Source organism: Sphaerodactylus townsendi, linkage group LG03 (genome assembly GCF_021028975.2).
Source record: "Sphaerodactylus townsendi isolate TG3544 linkage group LG03, MPM_Stown_v2.3, whole genome shotgun sequence".
NCBI lineage: Eukaryota > Metazoa > Chordata > Lepidosauria > Squamata > Sphaerodactylidae > Sphaerodactylus > Sphaerodactylus townsendi.
Window position 1 is genome coordinate 90823719 of NC_059427.1, and position 18768 is coordinate 90842486.

An 18768-nucleotide genomic window follows, 5' to 3' on the forward strand; every position below is an offset into this window, starting at 1 on the left:
CATTTTAAGATTATGCAGATATTATTGCTCACAACTACATGTGCGTTAGATTTTGCACAAGACAGAAGCAGACACGTTGGTACGTATCCTATCTTTCAGTAGAAAAGGTTTCTCCAGTTGAAAGAGAATTTGAAGCTCCAACTTAAGTGGCTCTTCTACTGGAAAAAAGAACCTCTTAAACTGAAGACAGGCTCCTTGGGTTGGAGGAAGACTGCAATGTTTGCACCATCACTTTAATGTTTTTCATGTTGCTTAGAAGATCTTAGACAGAATAGATGCTACAGAAATTTCATCTACACGATATTGGAGTATTACCAATACTCCATCACCCTTCAGTTTACTGAACCTTCCAAGTATTTTTAGACAATATCAGAACCAAGTCTACAGAAAAATTGCAACTCCTTTTTCTTCCTGGCTAAAAGCAGCTAACCAGATATGCATTATATTACTCCACCCCCATCCAGATCCTTGGTATATTCACACACCTGACCCAGCAACAACCCTCCCAAATCAGCAAAATCAGTTTTATTAAGATCCCCCTGAGCCATCATTCATGGCTAGTTGGCCACATTCGATTTGTTGGGCACAAGGGCTCAGAATGTTTCCCCCTTTGTTTTGATCATCACAACATCAAATGAAATATGAAACAAAATATATAAAATCTTTATTAAAATACACACAACTTTTATATACAAAAACATATGTACAAGGGTGATGGTATGCCGAAGCCAACACTTTCCCTCATCTTACATTTCAGTGTTGTTAACTAGGTCAGGTCAGTAACTATTTGCAGCTATACCTTGTCTCACCAAAAGATAGAAGCTCAATTGTGACCAAATACCCCTTTCTTCCTGTGGAATGCTCCACTGTGGGTGTGCCTCTTCTGGACCAGACCTACAAGCAGAGTATTCCACAGGAAGAAGAGAGGTACTGGGTCACAACTGAGCTTCTATCTTTTGGTGAGACAAGGTATAAATGAACATGTACTGCAAGAAATGTTATGAACTTGTAGAACAATCCGGGAAGATGGCTGTTGTTAGTCATGTGATATAAATTGGCAGTTGCATCATTCAGCAGAGGGAATTCCAAACCCATTATCAACCTGAAATATTGATATGACAATTGTGTGGGGAATGTCATTTACAATGAAACCAGAAACCTGTCCTAAGAGTAACTGACTAGAATGCAAAATTGATATCTGATTTTCACATCTTAAACTATGTACAAAAATGGGGAATTGAACTGTTGCTAAGATGTGCTATGGAAATCAAAAGCAGGAAAGATCCTTATGGAAATATATGGTTGAATGCAAAAACATAGGGCTGAACTGCTTTTGCACACACATAATAATGTCAACTGTACATTATGGTTATGATGAAAACGTATGTCCGTATGTTGCAGGCTCAAAATTCCCTTTCTCTTTGTTCACGGCAATGATCATGTGAATTATTTGAGTGGAGAGAAAGGAGCAAAGATGACTGAATTCACTCATGATGTAGTCAAGCAGCTGAAGAGCACAAAATTCTACCAAATAGGTTTTGTTTTGAAACTCAATATTTTGTTGACTAGGAGCTTCTCAGTTGCAGACATCCAGAGAAATTCTGAATGCAGGCTTCACAGTGAACAAAACAAAATAAAATAAAAGGGAATTTACATTAGCAAGATATGGGGTGCAAAACAGTTAACGGCAGTGCCTCCCAAAATGAGTCCAGATTGGTTCTCACATCAGTTTGAATAGATTCTGCAGAAACAAGAAGTAAATGTATACATTTTAACAACAGTATCATTAACCTAGAACGCCTCCCCCCTGTTTTTTGGAATATGTCTCAAGATTTAAACAACAACAATAACCTTACCAATATCTATCAGTAACAAACTGTCCGCCAGTGAAACTATAAAAGACGTACATAGCTATTTATCTGGGGTATGACTGGGCATCAATTGAAAACTGCCTCATCCTTCTCTTCCACCAGTGAAGATTCCACTGTGTATGATAAGCAAGGTGAGGGTTATTTACCCCAGGATCCTCTCCTTACTGCAGTGGCCTGGCTCATATGGCTTCTTGTTTACATGCATCCTTCAATTCCTATCACCAGCATTTTGGCTAAATCAAAAGCTGCAGGGGAAATAGGGAGGTGGAAAAAAAGCTGCAATGATTTTTGCTGTTCCTATGCCTGGATCCAACCCAATAGTCTGTGTATGTTCTCCAAAAGTCTTCTGGCAGAAGTCTGGTGATTTAAAAAACCAAATGAAAGACATTTCTTGGTAAAAAAAACAAACAAACCACCCCCTGCAGAATCTGTAGATGACCTTGGTGTGTTTTTAATGCAAGTACCACCTGAATACATTGACATATCATGTGCGCTCATCCAGATTCTGATTGCCATCACTGGGACTACCACAGAGAGGGCTGGAGGTATCCCTCCATCATTCCTAGATCCAATTCTTGCCCAGAGCCATCCTCATTCTAGCTGCCTTTGATGGTTATTAGAGAAAAGGGATGTAGCACTCAAGCATTTTTCTATTGAGCCTGAATCTGGCAAAGTTGATGATCTCCTTCCCGAGGTACATTTTTATTGAGCAGTAATTACTATTTGTATTGGGATGCATCCAAACATTCTGTTCTGCTACTGGCAGAGCTTTTTTCTATGGTAAGGACTATCTGCGGTGTGAAGATCCTTCCTCCAGCAAAAGGGGAGCATTCCTCCTTGTCCTGGAAGAAAGCGTTCACCACTGGAAGAGTGGAACTTTTGGTTCCAGCCCATCATTTTCTGATGCCACCGAAAGACAAATTTTGGCTGAATACCAGAATAAAAATAAAAGTTGATAATCATCTTTCTGTATAATAAACAAGGGGTTGCCACTGAAAGTAAGAGCTGCTTAAGTTGTTTGAAGGACAAAATGGGATAAAGCTGCAACCTGTTCTAATCCTTTATGATAACACAGGCAAGAAATGTAATCAAATAAAGGGCATCCATGAATTGCATAGATTTTTTTCCTAAGTTTGGCTATAATCTGAATACAGAGACTTTCATACCTGCGCTTGTTGTATCAATGGCTGCATCCTGCTCTAAGATAATGTCCAAGTAGCTATTTTGTGTGCCGCTCTCATTGCTGAAATAGCCTTTCCCACCCACGAAGGTTTGCTGCCAGTCGGTGACGTTAAATTGCTGTCAGAAACAGAGGAGAAAAGATGTTCAACTGCAGCTGCTCTCTCATCCATCTTTCAAAGGCACGAGATACAAAACAGGCAAGGCAAATTTGCAATTAAACAAATGTTTGCTGGTGTAGGCAGATATAAACTTATGAGCTAGGCACTACAGAGAGGGTAATTAAATGCAACACTGCTGCCAATCAGTGTAGACAGTACAGACATTGACAATGTAATTCTATAGACTACCCATGCCTGCTCAAAGTTAAAGCTTAAATTGTATAATAATAAATGCACATGAAACTGCCTTACACTGAGTGAGACCTTTGGGTCTATCGAGGTCTGTACTATCTACACACTGATTGGCAGCAGCTCTCCACAGTCTCAGGAAGATATGATGACTGATCCTTTTAGATGGAGATGCCAGGGACTGAACCTAAGACTTCCTGCGTCCCTCCCTGTGATAATTATTATGACAGTTAATGTGACTGCTTGTTAGGGATTTGTATCCCCCGTTAATTCTCCATAGAAGACATCTGAAGCAGTGCCACTCTAGCCATCTCAGATCCCTAGCCACTATGGTCTCTCATTCATCCCAGGAAGGCCCCTGTTTCCAGTGCTGCTCTCTGGCCTGAGGAAGCAGCAATCAGAAACCTGCCTGGTGCTGCTGAACTCTCCAATGAGGCCTCAGACCCAAAATTTGATCACATTTCATAGTTTTCAGATCAGTTAACTCAAACTGGGGTGACACATTTTTTCGGTTTCTCGGGGCCTGCATATCAGCCTGCGAACAAGGGTTATCCTAAGTCTGTCTCAGCATTAGCTACTCTGACTGGTGGCAACTCTACCGGACCTAAAGGATGGGTCTTTCCCCATGCTTCTGCTTCACATCAGTTAACTGGACAAGCCAATAATTGAATCTGGAACCTCATTATGTGCAGGCCATGTACACTGCTGCTGAATTATGGGGTTTTCTGTGCTTTAGCAACAAGGTCTGGTGGGAGCCGGCTAGTGGCATAGCCTTTGGGATGCAGCACCCTACAAGGGGCTCACCATGAGTCAAAAATGCCCCCAAATTGCTTTTCAACCCAAGAGAAGATGCCAATAAGTGCTGCCTACTCTGATCAGGCTGTAAGTTCTTCTGACTAGAAACTAGTCTTACCGAGAAATAGATGGATGATGGTGTATCATCTTCATCTGCTGCTGTGATGTTACATGGAAGAAAGGGGGAAGGCAGAACGCCGTTAGTTCAGAATTCTTGCTGACTTTATGCATCATTCATCTACCCATAAGCAAGAATACAAAAGCTGAGCATTTACAATTTCTGATCGGAAGGCAGAAATAATGCAAAACAGGATTACTAGCACAGCTACTGGAATAGTAGTTATGATATTATAGTATAAAATACCCCTTAAAGCACAAAATGGAGCACTTTCAAGTCCCAAAGATTTTAATATCAGCATTACATTGAATTCAATGGGATTGCTTCACTATGCCCCCTTCCACATATGCAGAATAATGCACTTTCAATCCACTTTCAATGCACTTTGCAGCTGGATTTTGCTGTGTGGAATAGCAAAATCCACTTGCAAGCAATTGTGAAAGTGGACTGAAAGTGCATTATTCTGCATGTGCGGAAGGGGCCTATGGCTCAACCAGGCTCAACGTCATTTAGTATTAAGACCAGGTTTCCCTACTTTGGATAACAGACACCAGTTCTATGGACATTTTTAACCAAGCTAAGACCATGGCTCCAGGCCTCTGCCTCCATCATACCTCAAAAGATATAAGGATAGCTAAACGCAATTAAACAGCTTCATCTCATACATTTACAAAGAGATCAATATTTATGAGTAGCATAAAGATATGAGTTGGATAAACTGGATTTTGCTGTGAAGTTATTAGAACAATTTCCTTGCTTATTTGGTCAAATACATGGTAACAGTAAATACCGACACAATGCCTTTCCAATATGCTATCATCTCTATTGTATCTTTGCCCATACTGTGCACACCTGACCCAAGAAAACAGTAATTAAGCAAAGATAAAAAGCTCTATGTTCACAAGGGGCAAAAAATGATTCTGCTATGTTATATGGGATTTTCTTTGTGAAAATGCTGCACTTACAAGTGGACCAGAACAACCCCAAGCTCCTACCTAGACTGTGTGGCTTTAAAGGAATGTCTTACAGTACACAGGCAATGCTTACTGGCATCCAGAGGAGTGGTTTACAATCATTCCCAGTGACCAGAGACATAGCCTCAGTATCTCTTTGCCCATTCCCACAACTTAAATTACATAGATAAAACAAACTGCAAAATAAATTATGCAAAATAAAGTACATTTGTTAAATTTGAATGATGCTGTTTTTCTTAATGCAGAAATTAAAATGCTTTGGTACACCCTTTTATTTTCTCAGCCCTGACAATACTTTTTAAAAAGGAAAAAAATAGTTCCCTCTACTTGTTATCCTGACTCTATGGCTGGCTAAATGAAGATCTGTTTCCTTAGTTAGATGGTGAACCCCCTCATAGGTAGGTAATGATAAGCAAATGAAAAACTACAAGGCTTCACAACTCTTGCACATCGAGTGATATTTACAGCATGGAGTAGTTGTTAAGCATTAAACTGCAATCTTGTGCAGAGTTACTTGGGCTGAAATTTCATTCAACAACATTGAGCAAATAAATATAAGATCCAGCAGGACATTCAAATCAAGTTTGTATTTTCCTAGGAGATTCTGGGCTGAATAATTTATCTGAGCCCTGTTGTCCTGTAGTCCTAGTTATGACCTATCAGTCACCCAAAGAGTACAAAGAATGAAATACCAACCATCAGAGCAGGATGCGTTAGGCGATACTTGAAATGGGTACATGTCGTTCGTGCTGTCAGGCAGGAGCATATCCATTGGAGATCTCCAATCAGTCAGAGTATTGCTTAAGTCACATTTGGAGAGTTCATGAGAATCTACAGGGAAGGAGAAGTCAGGATCAGTTTCATCCAAACAGATATGATTTTTGAAACTGTATTTCATAAGGATCTCCCAGGGATCTCCCAAAGGTGGATGATGGTTTTTCTACTAGAAAATCAACAATAGCCAAGTTCTCTCAAAAACAGCTACTACGGATCTTCCTTTCCGACATACAGCCCTAAGAGAATGCTGGCTGTGATCCTAGGTTCCTTCTTTATTCTTCCAGAGTGACAGAAAGACCTAAAAGTCTGCTCAGACATCACATAAACTGAATGTTCAGCCTAGAATGTATAACGTGCTATTGATAGGAAGAGGATTCCCTGAAAATCAAAAATCTAAAAGGCCACTGGAATAGCTAGCTACAGTGATGAAGGGAGGGGGAACTGTGCCCGGGGCATGAGCTGCCCGCGGGCCCCCTCCTGCCCCAACATGTGACGCAATGGTGGCACCTGGGACAAGCTGCCCCGGATGTCCTCACTGCCGCTACGCGTCTGGCTAGCTAGCATGGGTTCTCACCTGGTATGATGGAGGTGCTCTCTGCCTCCCTTTCCTCTGTTAGATAACTGGGACGAGAATAACCTCTGTGGTCATCTGGTAGCAGAATGTTGTTTGTTGCTTCAACTGTCTCCTCTATCTTGATATCTTCCACAGACTGCAAAGAACAAAGAGCCTTGTATCAAAATGTTTACTTGCATCATATATAGATAGCACAACTCAAAGCTTTGCTTAATATGAGTAATCAATTTTTTAAACATGTGTGCATTTTCCACTGCATTTTAACTGGTTTCAGTTTTTAGGGATGGACTTTTACCTCAGAAAGCTTTGGTATAAACAAACTATGGATGCTTCCAGTATGATAAACAGGGGCTATTTTCAGTTTAATTAATTATCTATTCTATGTTGTGGAAGCTTAGCTTGCAGTCCTAGACAATAATATTCATGCATGGATACGTTCAGGCAGAAATGTTTTGGAAGTTTTTCCCTACAGTTTGTCACCTTGCCTTTCAAAACTAGCACTATTATTTTACCACAGGTCTGCCACAATTTTAGAAATAGCAAGAATACTTCTGAGAGTTTCTGAAATGTCCTTTCTGCCTACATCATAGATGTCTAGTCCTGCAGCCATAAAAGATTTGTGGATTTCAGCATGCCTTGGGGTACTACAAGACTATAAACAAAAGAATTGGACAATAGCAGAAGAGCAAGAGAAGCCACTAAAATACTAAACCATTTGAAAATCCTAATAAGTGTGTGGAAGGCTGCTGGTGTCTGTGGCTCCGTGAAAATTTTAGCTCCTTGACCAGCAAGAGTGTAAATACACACCTTTCTTCCATTCTTGATTTTTGAGGACTTTGGCTTCTTTTCTGTTCAATAAAAACAAAGCATAGAAGTAATGTAAATAAAAGTAGATGGCCAACGGAAAGATTGATTACAGACTATGGATATAGCAAAGAATGATTTGGACATGACCAATCTTACATTGGTATAGTTTTCCCCTTAGTACCTTACAATACTCATATCCCTTTCTGTGAAGAAAGTACATTCATTCCTTTAAGTTCACTTAGAAAGATCATTTATCTTGGATGGCAACCAGTTGGTCTTAGGTCGTAAACAACACAACCTTTTGGCCCTCGTTAAAGTTGTAAACTGTGTTTGTGTTTACATAAATGGAAATTAGGATTTTTCAAGACCATATCCTAACCCTGACAGATAGATCTTAATGACCAAGAATGATCAAATGGGGGTCATCTGCCTCATCCTGGACTAGGGGAGGAGATGTCATAAAAACCCTGACATTCCAAGACTCAAGTCATGCCTTCAGCTCTATTGCCTTTTTTATATTTGGAACTGTCTAGAGCTGAAGGAAAGCTGTTCGTATTTTTTCTTTTGTCTTCTTTCCTTTTAATAAACTTTTTCAAACTCAGCTGTTTGAGAGTATCTGGATTAAGGACCCGGTTTCTCGGTATGTTACTGGAAAGAAGGCAAAACCCTCTTTTCCTTCACACTTTCTTGAAAAGCTTTTCTACTAATTTCAGTAGAAATTAGCAGATTATAAAAGTAGGCTACCAAAATAAACCACCATGGATGGACAATGATACATTGTTCTTTCTTGAGGCCATCCATGTAAGGCAAATTATTTATATTGAAAAGTCAGTCCATGTTTTGATGGGCCACCAAGTAATAAAGTAGTTTGGGGTGGTATGCTAAAAGGTTATATTTTGCATAAATTGATGGTTTACTACACATAAGTAGCTTCCATTGAGAGCTACTTACAATGGCCACTGCATGACCTTTTGACGGTGGGTAGTCACCTTAACAGTGGCGTATCTTGTCCCTGGGCGCCACTCTTCTGGTCACGTGGGGGGGCGCAAAATCGGCCCCCACATGACCAGGAAGTCCTGCTGCCTCACCGTTTTCGCGTGCCTCGACCCCGTCCCAGGCATGCAAAAATGACGAGGCAGCAGGGCTTCCTGCTGCCTCTAAGCACCCTCAACCCCACCCTGGACTCCCCCCTCCCTTCCTTACCCCCTCCTGGCGGCTGGACTCCCAGCCGGTAGTTTGCAGTCTCTTCTGACCTCCCCTCCGGGCAGGCCAGAAGAGACTACGGTCCCGGCCTCGGAGACCTGCTTTTATAAGCACTGAGGCCAGGGGTGGGGCTTGGGGAATAAGAAGTTCCACCCCTTCCTGTTCCCCAAGCCCCACCCCCCAGCCTCAGTGCTTATAAAAGCACGTCTCCGAGGCCGGGACTGCAGTCTCTTCTGGCTTGTCCGGAGGGGAGGTCAGAAGAGACTGCAGGCTGCTGGTTGTGAGCCCAGCCGGCAGGGGGAGTCTGGGGGGGGGGGAGATGGGCACCCTAGACCATGCCCATGGGTGGGGTCGAGGGCAGTGGGGGTGGAGTCTGGGGGCATCAGGGGGCAGAGCCTGGGGGGTTTCCTGGAGACAATTTGTCTCCGGGCACCATTTACCCCTGGTACGGCTCTGCTAAACAATAAGAACATAGCAGAAACAGGGCTTTTCAGGAGAAACTGTAACAGCACTTTAAAATCTGTGTCTTTAATCTCTACACCATTAACCAGAGAATGAATCCTTTTTGTACCTTTCTTCTGTGATTTTGCTGAAAGTGGCAACATCCTGTAGACCCGGACTGCACTAGAACCTTTGCTGATGCTTTTGTCTTTCACCTCTTCAATGTCAGGTAATGAATTCATAGCACAGCGAAAATTTGCCTTCCATGTTTTAGGATCAGGCTGTATTTCACCCTTTTTATACCTTCCTGTAAAACAAAAGAGTACATACAGGTTAAACAAATTATTTCAGGGTTACACATAGTATGCTCATTCACTACCCAAAATTCAAACATGAACAGTTTCAGCCAGGGGCTCAAAAAAGACAACTAGTATGCTCATGCACTTAATGCTTCCTCATTCTAGGCATTAGGTATTCTCACAGGCAGACACAGTGGTGTGTGTGCTTGCTTTAGTTCATAATCAGCTGATGATTCTGACCCATGTAAGGCTATGTATGGGGTCTGGCCAATTGTGTCTGCACACAGGAGGTTTGTCAAGGCCTTCACAACACAAGTGAAATTCACTGGACCAGAAACAAAGGAATTTTCTGTTGGGTCTCATATGAGCAAGGGCTGAGGAAGATGACCACAACCCCACCACTAGCACACTTCTAATAGTTTAAGAGAGGTAGCCATGTCAGTCCAAAGTAGAAAATAAAACAGAAGTGCAGTAGCATCTTGAAGACCAACATTTATTCTCAAATGAGCTTTCATGAGTAAGGGCTTACCTCTTCAAATATTATTAAGAGGAAACCATTTTCCACATTTCTTTATCAGGAAAATTGCAAAATGGGAGGGAGAATGAAGGAAGGAGCTAGGGGCAAAGAAAGACTTGGCATGAATTCAGGGGCGATTCTCTGCGTAAGCAACTACAAGGACTAGGTAGATGATGAGAGAAATCAGAGGTGCTTCTCATCGCTATTTTTTTTTTAAAACCCTCTAGTATCCCATCTGATGAAGAGTTTTTGGGAGTTCAAAATGGCGCACAGGGTTCTGTGTTAATTTGATTGGTTCTAATAAAAGGTATTACAGAGGTTTTATCTTTGTTTTCAGAAGCTGCACACTTTTTTTCATGAGGCACAGATAGATAAAAGTATAGTTAACTAGAATAAACAACAGCTAATTGAGGAAGAAGCAGATTTATATTAGTAGTATAGATGTATTGAAGAGACCCAGCATGGTACAGTTTCCAAAGTGCCTGGATACAGGAAACATAGCTACTTATGGGATGTTTTGGGGGATTTCTAATTTGGGGGAGTTTGTAACTTAAAATGTGCTATACGAATGAGAAAAACACATTGAGATTATGTCCAACTCCCTTCCAAGTTTCTATTGGGTCACGCCCTGAATTTAGTTTGTTATAGCTGGAGTGTTGGACTAGAACTAGGAAGATTTGGGTTCAGATTTCTGCTCAGTCTTGGGGCAGGCACCCTCTGTAAGCCTAATTTATCTCACAGCTATTTGGTCAGCAAGGAATCAGGTATACAAACCTGAGCTCCTTGGAGAAAGGATGGGATGAAAAAATATAACAGATAATCAGAGTGGCTTTGGGCAAGTCACTCTCTCTCAGCTGGTTCTGATTATATGACTGGCAGCTGATATTTTATTTCTCTCTTTGCAGAAAAGGAGATGCAATCTTGTGTTAGTTCATGGCTCTGTCATTCAAGCAAGCTGTTGGGACATGCAACAGGACAGACTGAGAAAAAACAGCCATAGAAAAATTGCACCCAAAGTTGTTACTGAAACCAGAACATACCAGTATGAATGGCCCAGTTTCTGAAAAGGCATGCGTCTTTTTCAAGCTCCCAGCCATGCTTAGCTGCATGTTTCCATGGAATCTGGAATAACTGTTCTTCCTGCAATTCAATAATATCATTGCACATCATGTAGCTAATACAAAAAACAACCCAAGGAACCAAAGATACTTTGAATTAAGTCTTGAAATCTACAAATATTTCTCTGTTTTACCTATACAGTTTTCTACTGTGCAATTGTTCTTCCACTAGGGCATGAGCAAAGTAAAGTAGAGCACAGTAGCACAAATTAACAGGAGACTCAGTAGCCCTTTGTCCTCCGCACCATCACCATTAATAGACTAAACTTACATATACTTGTTGGGGGAAGAAATGTATTTATAGTGATCTTTTTTTCCTACTTCTACTCTACCCGTGCACATTCATCTGTACATGCAGAGGGCTCTCCGGGTGATCAAAACATCTTCATGGTTTCCATTTAGGCGGATTCCACATGGGCCAAAAACAGAGATGTAAAAACGGTGTGAAAATGGTGTAAACAACTTTTACACCATTTTAAACTCTCTTACACTGTTTTCACATCGTTTTCACACCACTGCAGAATCTGCCTAAGTCAGAGAGATGTTCATATAGAGGTTAGTAGAGTAATATTTACTAGATCTGTTCTAACCTCTATAATATTGAGTGGTTCTCAACCTTCCTAATGCCGCGACCCTTTAATACAGTTGCACAAATTATTTGTGTCTCAGTTCCTAAGACCATCGGAAATATGTGTTTTCCAATGGTCTTAGGCGACCCCTGTGAAAGGGTCGTTCACCCCCAAAGGGGTCGGGACCCACAGGTTGAGAACCTATATGAACATGAATAGGTTGGGATCAATCCCTTTTTTCGTACCACCATCACCACCACCCCACACACATTTTGTTGGCTAGAATCAGTATTTATTGATTCTCTTGAATTGATTTGGAACCAGTCTTTAATTCTTTCTGATTTAATACATCTCAACATATGTTCATTTTACAACATCCAAAGAAAAAAGTAAACAAAAAGTCAGAATTTGTTTATTTATTGAATAAGTTGTACTCGATCGTTTTAGATAATTAGGTACAATCCTAAACAAAGTTATATTTCTTCTAAGCCCATGTGACTAAAAGTAACATAGAAGGATATAGGTCTGTTTAGGATGACAATTTATTGCTCTCAACGAACAATATCAAAATAAATTAGGCTTGACATGGTAAATTTTTCTCATCCTTGTAATCTCTATCACATTGAACAGTTCGGATGGTTGCCTGCATGTCTGGAACACTGGTCAAATTTATTTTTCCAGGGTTCAGAATTCCCAGAAGAAAATGAAGTCTACAATATTCATTATACCGTGTTTCCCAGAAAATAAGACAGTGTCTTATATTAATTTTTGCTCCCAAAGATGCGCTATGTCTTATTTTCAGGGGATGTCTTATTTGTCTGTGTTCTGTTCGTCGGGCATGCTTCCAAACAAAAACTTTGCTACGTCTTACTTTCGGGGGATGCCTTATATTTCGCACCTCAGCAAAACCTCTACTACATCTTATTCTCTTTTTTAAAAATAATTTTTATTGTATCATTTGAATATTCCATTTTATATTAATACTTTTCTTCATTCGTTTTCAAATAATACATTTCCCCCTTTCCCCCCTCCCCCCTGTATTTTCTTCATAGTTTTATCAAACAAACAGCAGTAAGTTCATTCTTTGTAATCTCTTCTCCCATATCTCCTCATTGACTCCAGCTTCTTTCACCCAGTTCACATACATTGTCCATATCTTCAGAATTTCACTCTGTTTATCTTGCCACAGTTTATTTTTTGTTATTATATCGAAAATGTCCAGTGTCACTTGTTCCCAGATATATTCCAACCATTTCTGGATTGTCCATTTTTTCTTTTCTTTCCAGCCTAAAGCTATTGCTGCATGTGCTGCTTTGATCATTATTTTATACATATAGCTATATTTTTTATCTAACTACGTCTTATTTTCAGGGGATGTCTTATATTCGGGGAAACAGGGTAAATCACTGGATTCTGACTATTTTCACGACAACAAACTGGAGATCTCTCATAATGCAGATAATGTATTTCATTTTTTTTAAAATAATGATCTCTGTGCTGGAGAGCTGCATTTAAAAGAATTGTCCTGGTCATACAACTTCTGTGATTGAAAGAGAATTTACACAGAATTCTGAGAATGGCAGTTAAGAACTGTCAGCAGACTGAGAGAGAAGTTAGCACAGAAACCCTGGAAACAGCAGTGTGAGATATCTGATGGAGGATTTGTCCTCAGCAGTGAAAGGGAACACATTTTGGGTTTTTGGATCAGGACAGAATGCATAACCAGTTATCTGTGGAAAATAGCTCTATGGTTCATAAAATTATTCCTAAGAATTTAATGAGAAATAGCTCATATAAAATGAGGATTGTGTTTTTAAAGGAAACATGGAGAAGAATTCCTACCTTGTTGATCCACACAAGTCCTGGAATCTTATTTGAATTAATCTGCATCTCCAGCCATGGCCTCATGCGCATTCTTGGTTGTGGCATTTTGGCTCTGAAAAGAGAATAATTTGAGTTTGTAAATAGAAATATTCTGTGTTATGAGAATATGATAGAGCCACATGCCCTATGTTTGTTAGGAGTTTTCTGTAATAGGCAGTGTGTCTTCACAATATAAGTTTACTATTGTAACCACATGGTCACAACAAGCATAAAAGCAAAAACAAAAGCATAAAATGCAGATAAACTGTGCAAATATGAAATACAAAATGACACTTTGGACTTACTGTAACGTTTCTTCTCATCAGTGGGGCAAAGTCATCTAGGCTGGTTAGATTATGCCTCCTTAGTTCAGTAAGGGCTATGCAAATTTTTGCAAGGCTTGCTAGACGCAAGGGGGCTGGATCTCTTCAGATATCCCAAAGCCTTGGTGTTCCTAGTGACTTATTATAATCCATTTTAACATTTGTTGTGGGTTCTGGATAACTTCGCCCCACAGAAGAGAAGACATTTCATGGTAAGTTCAAAGTGTCGTTCTCCTTCAGTGGGGAGGGGGGGGGTCAGGTTCACTAATAATGTTGCAGCCATCAAAGGTAAAATCCATGGGGCTGCATTACACTTGTGGCTAGCAGCTGTGAAAAGGGTCGGAAGGGCGGCTGTGCCTGCTGTGCTTTCTGGTGTCTGTGGCTGCGCAGAACCCCAAAATGGCAGCAGAAGGGTAGAGCCACATTGCTGGGTGCTGCCCTCTCCCACACCCCTGCTGGGCATAATGGAGGGGAAACTTAATGGGCTGGGTCCTCTGTCGCTCCCATCCCCAATGGCCCTGAACTGCCCTGGATGATGTTCTTACCAGCCACTCTAGCTGCGGGCTGTTTTCTGTCCATGGAGAGTCAGCCAACTTACTCTCATATTCCTGAGGGAAATCCATGGGAGGTTTTGGGGCCTGGGCAATTCCTGATTGTCCCCTCCTGGTGAGCTCTGATGTGCCCTTTTTTGAATCACACCTGAACCCAGCAACTTCTGGGTGAAAGGATTTTTCTTTATTTTCCCTTTTCTTTCTTAGATTCTGGAAAGACCCTCCAGATTTCTTGCCAGACCCCTCTTCCTCCATGCTGGTAAGTAGTTTCTTTTTCCTAAATGCTGTTGCTTTCTAACTAGGAGCTCATACAATAGCTACTGTCCTGAACAGCAGGGTTATTCAGACTGGAGAGGTCCCCTTGCATCCAGCAAGCCTTGGAAAAATTTGCATAGCCCTGCCTGAATTAATGAGGCATAACCTAACCAACCTGGATGACTGGAGCCCCACTGAAGGAAAAGGGTAAGAGTGGTTATATTCAGACCAGAACCTAGAACTACAGTTTCACTAAATGTCTATGAAGGTTAATGAGTAAAGTGTTTAAAAGATAAGGCAAAAATAGCTACCTGACAACTGCCATAAGGAAAAACATCCACCAGCAAAAGCTCAGTAAGTTCTACATCTGTGACTGCAAAGCTGATAAATAATGACCCAACCACCTTTCTTTTATACCTTTATAAAAAGGGCAATATATGATATAATGTTAGAGGTCTTCCATTTGACCCTGTCTAGAGGAACAAAGACTCTGCTCCACCGGAACATTATTAAATATGCCCTCATGATGGGGGCATAGACTGGTAAACAAAGGCTGGTAAAAGTTTTTCTTAATGTTTTCTTATGTAAACGCACCAGCACACAAGCAGCCTCATGCATTATACTTGGAACAATATAGAACACTCTAAAATATTTCCCCAAAAACTTGTTTTAATTCTTTTGACTGTTGCTGGTATCAGTCAGAAAGCCCAAGGAGCATCTCAAAGAAGTAGGGGTATAGTTCGTGCCTGCACAAGAACAGTTTTTCTTTCCCTACTCAAGCAGTTTGACAGAACAAGACTCCTACACATTCCTTCCATATGCCAATTTATTTCTCCCTCACTGGTTGTACACCTTGCCTAAATGGATGGGAAGAACAGAATGAGGTTATCGAGCATGCACAGATCTCCCATTTCAACTCTGTCGGGCCTCAACAATATTCCTCTGTAGATTGGTAAAGGTTGTATCTGAGGTGTTTGCATACTTGATTTAAAAATTTTTCATACTGTCACCTATTTAATAGCAGTGGCATAGTGGTTTAATAACAACAGCAGCAGTGGCGTAGTGTTAAGAGCAGGTGCATTCTAATCTGGAGGAACCGGGTTTGATTCCTCGCTCTGCCACTTGAGCTGTGGAGGCTTATCTGGGGAATTCAGATTAGCCTGTACACTCCCACACACGCCAGCTGGGTGACCTTGGGCTAGTCACAGCTTTTCGGAGCTCTCTCAGCCCCACCTACCTCACAGGGTGTTTGTTGTGAGGGGGGAAGGGCAAGGAGATTGTAAGCCCCTTTGAGTCTCCTACAGGAGAGAAAGAGGAGATATAAATCCAAACTCTTCTTCTTCTCTTGTCAATTAGTATGTTTCTTGTCATGTTTTTTTCCTCTCAAGCCAAATACTTAAAAACACATTTTCTAGCAATAGCAGTTAGGGGGCAGGTGTGGTTGGTAACTCATTTCAAACACTTAAAATTGACTGAGAAGAGTGCAACTCTGCTTAGGGTGGCACAGTAAGTGATAGATACTCCAAAGGTTAAAAAACAATGACTGAGGGGCGGGGTGGTACAGAGTCAGTTACCAACCATCTAAACAGAATGACCAGAAATGAATTGTGTTCATGTTCTGTTGAGGAAAACATTATAGTCCAGCCCCTTCCCATGAAATGAATTGGCACTAAAATTGTTCAAATAAAAAATATATTTCTTCACATACTCTTACAGATGACATTGCTACAAAAAGAAGTGGCTGTTACTTTTAAAATTAAACAACTTCATATGCCCTAACCCTAACAATGGAGCCTCTATACTCAAGACAATATGGCTGCAATTTCCAAGGGCAAGGCGCAAACAGGATATGCCTGTCATGGCTGCATTGTTTTATGCCTTTGTCATATAGCAAAAAATTCAGCCATTCTATCTTCAAAGACTATTGACTTGTTTCCATAGAACCCCCATACACTGAAGACGGTTCTAGGATACATTTTTGGACACAGTCTGATGAGACTCTAGGGCAGTGGTGGCGAACCTATGGCACAGGTGCCAGAGGTGGCACTCAGAGCCCTCTCTGTGGGCACGCACACACAGAGTCCCCCCCCCCCTCACTCACACACACACATCTAGGCTGGCCTGGGCCGCTGGGCTCGATTATTAGCATCAAACCTAAGACCTAGTTTTGGGGAAGCAGTGTCAGTAACCCTGTTAAGCGCTGTTAAACCTCACTGATTTTCATGCGAAGAACTAAAGCGCGATCCTTTACCTGGGAGTAAGCTCAGTTGCTGGCAATGGGGCGTGCTTCTGAGTAAACCCTCCCAGCGTCATGATTCACTCGTTGGAAGAGTTGCACAGTTGCTTCAAAGCAAAGCCACCGACTACCACCAAGCTTACTCCCGAGTAACGCATGCCTCGGAGCCAAATGTTTTCCCTAAACAAAAAGCTCACTATTCAGGTTAAATTGCCGTGTAGGCACTTTGCGATAAATAAGTGGGTTTTGGGTTGCAATCTGGGCACTCGGCCTCGAAAAGGTTCGCCATCACTGCTCTAGGGCTAGGCCTGTTGATCTCATTGTGAATTGAAGTATATCCTGACCAGTATGTCCTGAACACTCCAGGAGCTGCACATTTGGCAGGACGATCAGTAGTGGTGGGCAAACTGTCTTTTAGAGAAGCTTCTCCAGCATTGTTTGATCTTTACTACACAAACAACGCAATCCAACATTGAACAATGAAACCATGGCCAAATTTGACCATGGTTAGTGTGATTGTTTAACTGAGTCAAACCCATGTGGAATGTTTGTTTCGCTGTTTAAGTTAAAGGCTGCCATTAGAAGCACACAAACTCGGGGAGAACCCCATGAACCTCAGTATAATCCTGACATATCACTGGCAAGTTATATCTGGGAATAAAGGAGAAATAAGTAACCAATGGCGAATTCATGGTAAATAAGAGAGAATGGTGAAATAATGAGACAAAATAATGAGTCATGGAGTTCTCCCTCAACAATGGGCACCATACAGTGAATCCTAAACAGGGGTACTAGCTTGGAAGGGTTTGTAAGTTACCTGCCTGAGAGTATTAATGGGGATTGGGATGGAACAGGGAAAATGAAATAGATTAACTGTAAAAGGACTCTATTCTAGCAACGTAACTCTCAGTACTCTGCCTGGAACTGAAGCGGATTCTGCCAAAAACAGTGGGGTGAAAAAGTCATAAACACTTTTACACCGTTAAACCATTTTACACAGTTTTCACACTGCTGTTTTTGGCCTATGCGGAATCTACCTGAGTCCCATTAGTTTCAGTGAAATTTAGGTTTCCATTAGAGGGTTACAGTCTGAGGTATGCAGTGTACAGAAGCTGCTTAAATTCCCATGATCTCAGTAGGACTTAAACATGCTCAGGTTCATTGGACAGACCAAAGACTTTCTCCTCCAAGGACATAATCTCTCTGTGAGAATTCATGTGCATTTTAAATTCTGAAATGCACTGTACAATAGGTAATGCAGAAAGCTGCATTTATACAAATATTACATGCACACTCAGAAATTAGGGTTCTTAGAGAAATGTAATGTGCAAAAATCCATATAAAAGAAAGCATATTTAAATCCCAGTGTAATCAGTAGGATGCAGGCCGATAGTAGTCTACTTAGCACTGTGATCCAAAGTCAGTTACCTGGAAGTAAAGTTTAATGGAAATTACTGGAACTGTCTTCCAAGTATTGCAAATGCCTTAGACTGAGATTGCAAATGCCTGAGATTGCAAATGTTTTAGCAGACCAGGTGATCAAGAGCAGCAGCAACAGAAGGCCACTACTTTCACATCCTGCATGTGAGCTCCCAAAGGCATCTGGTGGGCCACTGGGAGTAGCAGAGTGCTGGACTAGATGGACTCTGGTCTGTTCCAGCAGGCTCTTTCTTATGTTATTATTCTTCTTGCACATGACGTAAAGTTGATTTCCAAGCAGAGTTATACCCACTGACACCTTGGAAGGGTGTAACTGTGTTTAGGATCACAGTGTTGATCGCTGTGTTGTCCTTTTGATGCCTTTCTCCAGTCCGAGCGGTGGCTGCTTCCTTATGACTCATTGTCAAACAATAAATTAGCTACACTAATCTCCATGGCTCCTGTGCAAAATAGGTTCCACAAGCAGGCTAAATTGCTTGAATTTTATCATTTGCGTTGAGTCCCGGTG

At 41.3% G+C, this 18768-nt stretch overlaps 1 protein-coding gene across 3 annotated transcripts in view; it reads right to left on the minus strand.

Annotated features, from left to right (window-relative positions):
• Positions 1–911: 911 nt before the first annotated feature.
• Positions 912–18768, minus strand: part of IRF1 (interferon regulatory factor 1) — a 61073-nt gene continuing 43216 nt past the window's right edge. For 2 of the 3 annotated variants that reach the window (XM_048488422.1, XM_048488419.1), the window contains 9 exons: positions 13435–13528; positions 10946–11045; positions 9220–9396; positions 7446–7486; positions 6639–6774; positions 5984–6118; positions 4314–4354; positions 3038–3170; positions 912–1741 (listed from right to left, as the gene is read on the minus strand). In XM_048488422.1, coding sequence (XP_048344379.1) covers positions 1656–1741; positions 3038–3170; positions 4314–4354; positions 5984–6118; positions 6639–6774; positions 7446–7486; positions 9220–9396; positions 10946–11045; positions 13435–13521 — 936 coding nt within the window. In that variant the 5' untranslated portion in view covers positions 13522–13528 and the 3' untranslated portion in view covers positions 912–1655. The remainder of the gene's footprint in view (positions 1742–3037; positions 3171–4313; positions 4355–5983; positions 6119–6638; positions 6775–7445; positions 7487–9219; positions 9397–10945; positions 11046–13434; positions 13529–18768) is intronic. The other variant, XM_048488420.1, reaches the window with a different exon arrangement.